This window comes from Megascapheus bottae, chromosome 25 (assembly GCF_031878675.1).
Source record: "Megascapheus bottae isolate mThoBot1 chromosome 25, mThoBot2.hap1, whole genome shotgun sequence".
In the NCBI taxonomy this organism is placed as follows: Eukaryota; Metazoa; Chordata; class Mammalia; order Rodentia; family Geomyidae; genus Megascapheus; species Megascapheus bottae.
The window spans coordinates 7,441,460-7,447,066 of record NC_143533.1 but is presented as its reverse complement, the minus strand read 5'-3'; the positions used below and the strand labels follow the sequence as shown (position 1 = coordinate 7,447,066).

Genomic DNA, 5,607 nt, shown 5'->3' with positions numbered 1-5,607 from the left:
GCCGGGAGTGCGCATGCGCCCCAGAACCCTAGGTTTTCAAGGCCGCGCGCTCCCGCCTGCCGCCCCGGGGCCGCGAGAACTTGCCAGCGCGCCCTGCGGCCCCGCCCCCGGCGGCGCGGCCCCGCCCCCGGAGGTGGAGCCCCGCCCCCTGAGGTGAAGCCCCGCCCCCGGAGGTGGAGCCCCGCCCCCGGAGGTGAAGCCCCGCCCGCAGAGGCGCGCCCCGCAGGCACGCCGCAGTCGCTCGGTGCGGTCGGCCATGGAGGCCCTGCGGAGGGCCCACGAGGCCGCGCTGCGGCTGCTGCTGTGCGGGCCCTGGGCCTCGAGCGCCGCCTCCCGCCCGAAGCCCCGCGCCTCGGAGGTGCTGACGCGGCACCTGCTGCAGCGACGCCTGCCATACTGGACTTCTTTCTGCGTGCCCTACAGCGCCGTCCGCAACGACCAGTTCGGCCTCTCGCACTTCAACTGGCCGGTGCAGGGCGCCAACTACCACGTCCTGCGTACCGGCTGCTTCCCCTTCATCAAGTATCACTGCTCCAAGGCCCCCTGGCAGGACTTGGCCCCGCAGGACCGCTTCTTCACCGCGCTCAAGGTCATCAACCTCGGTGAGCCAGCGCCCAGCCGACCCCTGGCCCACATCTGGTGACAATGGTTCGTGCCCGGAGGCCCGGCCCCGCCCACGGGGAGGTCCAGGCCCCGCCCACGGGGAGGCCCTGCTGGCCTTTGACCCGGGTCCAGGCCCCGCCCACGGGGAGGCCCGGCCCCGCCCCCGGGGAGGCCCTGCTGGCCTTTGGGTCCCTGGGGTTCCCTGACTTGTGATGTGCATTGCACCAAGTGGCTTGTCCCCGAGTGGGGCAGGCGTCCCGCGGGGTGCCCCGGAGGGTGGGTGGTAACGCCCCCCTCCACTCCCCACAGTGGCTTTGAAGTTGGGCCGCTGCTGCTCGCACAGCAGGATTCACCCTCAGAAATGCGCGCGCACACGCGTGTGCCCGAGCTGGAACCCAGGCCCTGGGCGCTGTCCCTGAGCTTTCTCCACTCGAGGCTGGCGCTCTGCCACTTGAGCCACACTCCATCCTTCAGCTTTTTGCTGGTTAACTGGAGCTAAGAGTCTCAGGGACTTTCTCCAACCCGGATCGTCAGACCTTAGCCTCCTGAGGAGCGGGAGTTACAAGCCGTGAGCGGCTGGCCTGCCCGCGTTGGCCTATAATGACAATTGATTTAACAAAAATCATCTGTAGGTAGTTGAACATCCGAGTTGTCATTCCTCCAATCCGTCACTGTCACCGCTTTTAAGAGTCTCTTTGTCTTCTGCAGAGCTTTTGGTGTTTTGCGTTGCCAAGAACGCAGAAGGTTATCTTAAGACCTACTAGACTTTCCTCAGCTATTGGGCTAAAATGCATTTAAGGGTCCTGCCTCTTTAACATGTACATGTTTTCCTACTGATGCTTTTGAATATTAACTCTCCCAGGGTGTTTATTTTCTTCCGGCTTAGTTGAAAGAAGAGGCATTTTTTTTAGGCCAGAGGAAAATATAAAATCCCAAGACACTTTGGCCCTATTAAAAGCTGATAGGAGAATTAAGATTTCAATATTTCCAAATCCAGACATGGAGGCTGTGCCGACTTGTTTTATTTTTTTTTGAACCACTGCTGCTCACTAGAATTACATAATCTGGTAGCTCATTAAATTTAAGTATGACTCGTGTATTTCTATGATAACTCACATGTAACACATGGGAGTTTTGAGCATTGCTCCCCTAGGATTTTCCTGGACTCAGTCTAGTAGAAGGAAGATGATTTAGTGACATAGAAAGACATTTTAAAATACTTCCTACATTTTTGCTTTTTAGTATGCCCCATCAGTTTTGAGATTGGTATCAAGTTGAATAGTGAGATGGACAATTTAGAAAATTCAAACTCAGAAGTAATCGGAAAGACTCAAGAAGAATAAGTTTCTTTTTAGCATTTTTTAGAATCAGAAGATATTACTTTCCCAAGCGTAGACTCAGAGGTTAGGAAAAGTATAATGGCAAAGCTCAGTGCCTTTTACATAAAGCCTCCATTCTAAGGTTGAGGTTTAAATTAGACTATATGAGTGCTTGCTTGCCACTGGCACACCTTTCTGGACAGAAGTAAATTTTACCTTGCTGATAAAGATAAAAAAAAGAAAAATAGACCATATGAGCTCAGTGCCTTTTACAAAAAGGCACAGTTAAGGCCGGGAGTTTGGCCTAGTGGTAGAGTGCTTGCCTAGCATGCATGAAGACCCAGGTTCTATTCCTCGGTACCACATACATAGAAAAAAGCCAGAAATGGTGCTGAGGCTCAAGTGGTAGAGCTCTAGCTTTGAGAAAATCCAAGGACAGTGCTCAGGCCCTGAGCTCAAGCCCAGGACTGGCAAAAAAAAAAAAAAAAAAAAAAAAAAGGCACAGTTAAAAAAAAAACAAAACTCAAGTTTTAAGATCATGGTAATGTCTAAGGGTTTATCTTTTAGATGTAGATAGCAGGTCTTTGTAATACATTCACAATATATCCCACATAGAAAAGTAAAGCCTTTTGGGAAAAGAAACAATAGTTGTGGAATTTTTTTATGTGGAAGAATGGTCTGTGTGGTCTTTTGAAATTCTAAGAATCCTCGCTAAATAGGAATAAGAATTTTAAGTGAAGCTAACAGGAAAACTTTTTGCTCATGTATGCTTTAATACAAATTGGCTTTCACTAATAATCGAAATTCTTACTGGACTTTTAAAACTTATAACACTCATTTTTCTTCCATTTTTTAGGTATCAAATCTATTCCTTCCTTCCTTCCTTTGGCTCATCAAGTACTTAATCTATTAACAAAAGTACTGAGGATGTTTTTATTCCTCTTTCCTTCCAAATTAGTAATTATCAGAGTAATTCATTTTTCTGTTTTGTAAATAATCAGGATTTCTGTTTACCCATTTGTTCCCTTTCTCCTTTGCCTTAGCTTGTGTAGCTGACGTTTTACTGATGCTTTCTCAGGCTGAGTACCCTGCTGGGAAATAGATTGAGATTTAAGAAAAGCAACTTAGCATTGGAATGAATGGGTAATCAGAGACTTGCTATGAAGTTCTAATTTTTTTAAGTGCTTAATTTGACAGTGGTTTACCTACTGTTCAGCTGACTCAAAATGAATTATTATGCCAAGAACTGATTTTTAAGTTCATTTTGATATCTTTATGTTTCAGATAGCCTGGGAAAAAATTAACTTTTCAATGATTCTTTGAAGCATCTGTGCTAAACACAAAGGAGATTTGTTTATGTGTACACTGTAGTGATGGCAGAGCTTCCCATTCAGCGAGTTCTCACTGCAGTTCATAAACAGATGAGAGAAAAAAATCAGAAATGTAGAATTCTGACTCCCTATCACAGCCCCCCTTGTCACCTAACATAACTGATGTTGGTTCCTTGTTATTTCTTAAAATAGAATCGTTATTGTTAAATCAGGGTAGCTATCTTAAATCAGCTCTTCATTTTAGCTGAAAAAATAGCCTCTATAGGCCATTTATTTGTATTTTTCAAAAGCCTGATTTTTTTTTAAAAAAAAAAGCATCAACATTTAAATTGTAAGCTGATAAATATCATAAAAAATTCTCAGTGTCACCATCATTTCTTTAATTTATTCCTTTAGCACTGTTTTAAGAGACATTTTATTGTCAGGACATTTAGGAAATTAATCATTGCTTTTACGACCTTGTTTACTCCCTTGCCTCACTGAATTCCAGCCTTTGAAATTGAAATTTTGCATTTTTTTTCAAATGCTTCCCATTTTTGGTACCAACTTCTTGCCTGTGGTTTTGTCTTGTCCACTTCTACTGACACCTTTATGCCATTTGCTTTGTGGATGAATCATTTAGTAAATAGCTTTCTTATTCTCATTTTTGAAAGTGTGTGTGTGTGTGTGTGTGTGTGTGTGTGTGTGTGTGTGTGTGTGGTATTCCTTTGGGGACATTGAGAATGTGGAGAATTTGGGAATCTTATGGGGGGGGAAGAGGGCAGTAGACTGTAGAACATTTCATAGGGGTGGTAAGGAATTCTGTGATAATAATGATGACCTAGTATAATTCCAATAATAGAAAAGCAGCAGCCAGAGCAGGCATATTTTTCCCTTCTTATTGCCCACCTGATTAATCTCTAACATCACAGTGGCCATAATTCAGTTGCAGGGGGAATAAACACAAAGTACAGTCAAATCCAACACACAATCAAAATAGCACAACACAGCCCAATATGTCCTTGTAGAAATATAAGAAAACATCAGCCTCTGATCAATCCTAAACATGTGTTGATTTCCCTACTAATTAGAAAGTGATTTTCCAAATGTGCACAATCCTTTTGCAATTTCTCTTTCTGCCCATTTCCCATATGGGAGCAATATAATTAATACTTGCGCAGAGCATACAGTATTTGTTATTGATTCATGTGTCTGTGTTTTATATATTTTAAGTATGTTAATAGACATTGATTTAAAATAAATGCTTTTAGAAAAAAATAGTCATTGCAAAAGTTAGTTTGGGTCTATCACTGTATCATATCTATATGGATTCTTAATCTTTATCTCTGGATTGAATGTGTTTAGTTCCTGTATGAGAAGTAGCAGCTGATCTACTGTGTATGTTTTCCAGAGAGGCTTGATATAAGGTTGTTTTCACATTAATTGTTACAAATGCTAATGAGAGCATTCCTTTCTCCGGCCTGTTACACTAAACTCTTTCTTACATTTAGGTTTTGCAAGCAGCTATTTGACCCAGTTTCTAAGTTGTACAAAAATTTTGTTAGCCCTCAGTGTTGCTATTTAACTTAAAGGACAGTAAAGTTGACCTAGTAACTTTAGCTTATGGCAAATAATCAGGAACATTTACAGCTAAATTAATGAATATTCTTCTTCATTTGCTTATTTGTGAAGTGAATATAGAATTACTTCATAATTACTTAAAGATAATGAATTAGGGAAGCGCTTTGAGTTAAAATTTATATCAGCATTTATCTATAGTTTTAAACTCTCTACGATGAAATTAAGCTCTTAAATAATCGGTCAAGTCATATATTTATATTTCTATAACTGTAATTTTCTTTGTGATTACTACACATGGATGCATCAGAAATAAGTGTGAATGTCTATGAATAATATATTCATTTGTTTTCTAGGTATTCCAACTCTATTATATGGACTTGGCTCCTGGTTATTTGCCAGAGTCACTGAGACAGTACACACCAGTTATGGACCAATAACAATTTATTTTCTAAATAAAGAAGATGAAGGTGCCATGTACTAAAAGTGTGCATTGGAGAATATAACTATCAGTGGATTTTCTCTTGTGTGTATTTGCAATATTTATTTTTGATCCTGGAAAATAAAACTTTTACAAACACCCCTTTTTTTTCCCCCTGTGGTGGCTGATTGTTTAAGATGAATCATTGCCCTCAAGAGGAGAAGGTTTTCACAAGTTCTTATGTATTGCATACTCTGTTTTCAGCTAACGGGTTACAAGCATAAGCTGCATACTAGTTTCCCTAGAATTAGGTTAGTCAACAGATAAAAAATGATTATGGTACATGTAGATCCTACAGCCATGTATTAACAATTTA

General features: G+C 42.4%; 1 protein-coding gene across 1 annotated transcript; it reads left to right on the top strand.

The window, feature by feature from the left end:
* The first annotated feature begins 252 nt into the window (after window positions 1–252).
* On the top strand, window positions 253–5,393 carry C25H15orf61 (chromosome 25 C15orf61 homolog). The gene is made up of 2 exons (XM_090358128.1): window positions 253–602; window positions 5,167–5,393. The coding sequence occupies exons 1-2, from the start codon at window positions 257–259 to the stop codon at window positions 5,292–5,294; spliced, it is 474 nt and encodes a 157-aa protein (XP_090214254.1). The 5' UTR covers window positions 253–256; the 3' UTR covers window positions 5,295–5,393.
* The last annotated feature ends 214 nt before the right edge of the window (window positions 5,394–5,607 follow it).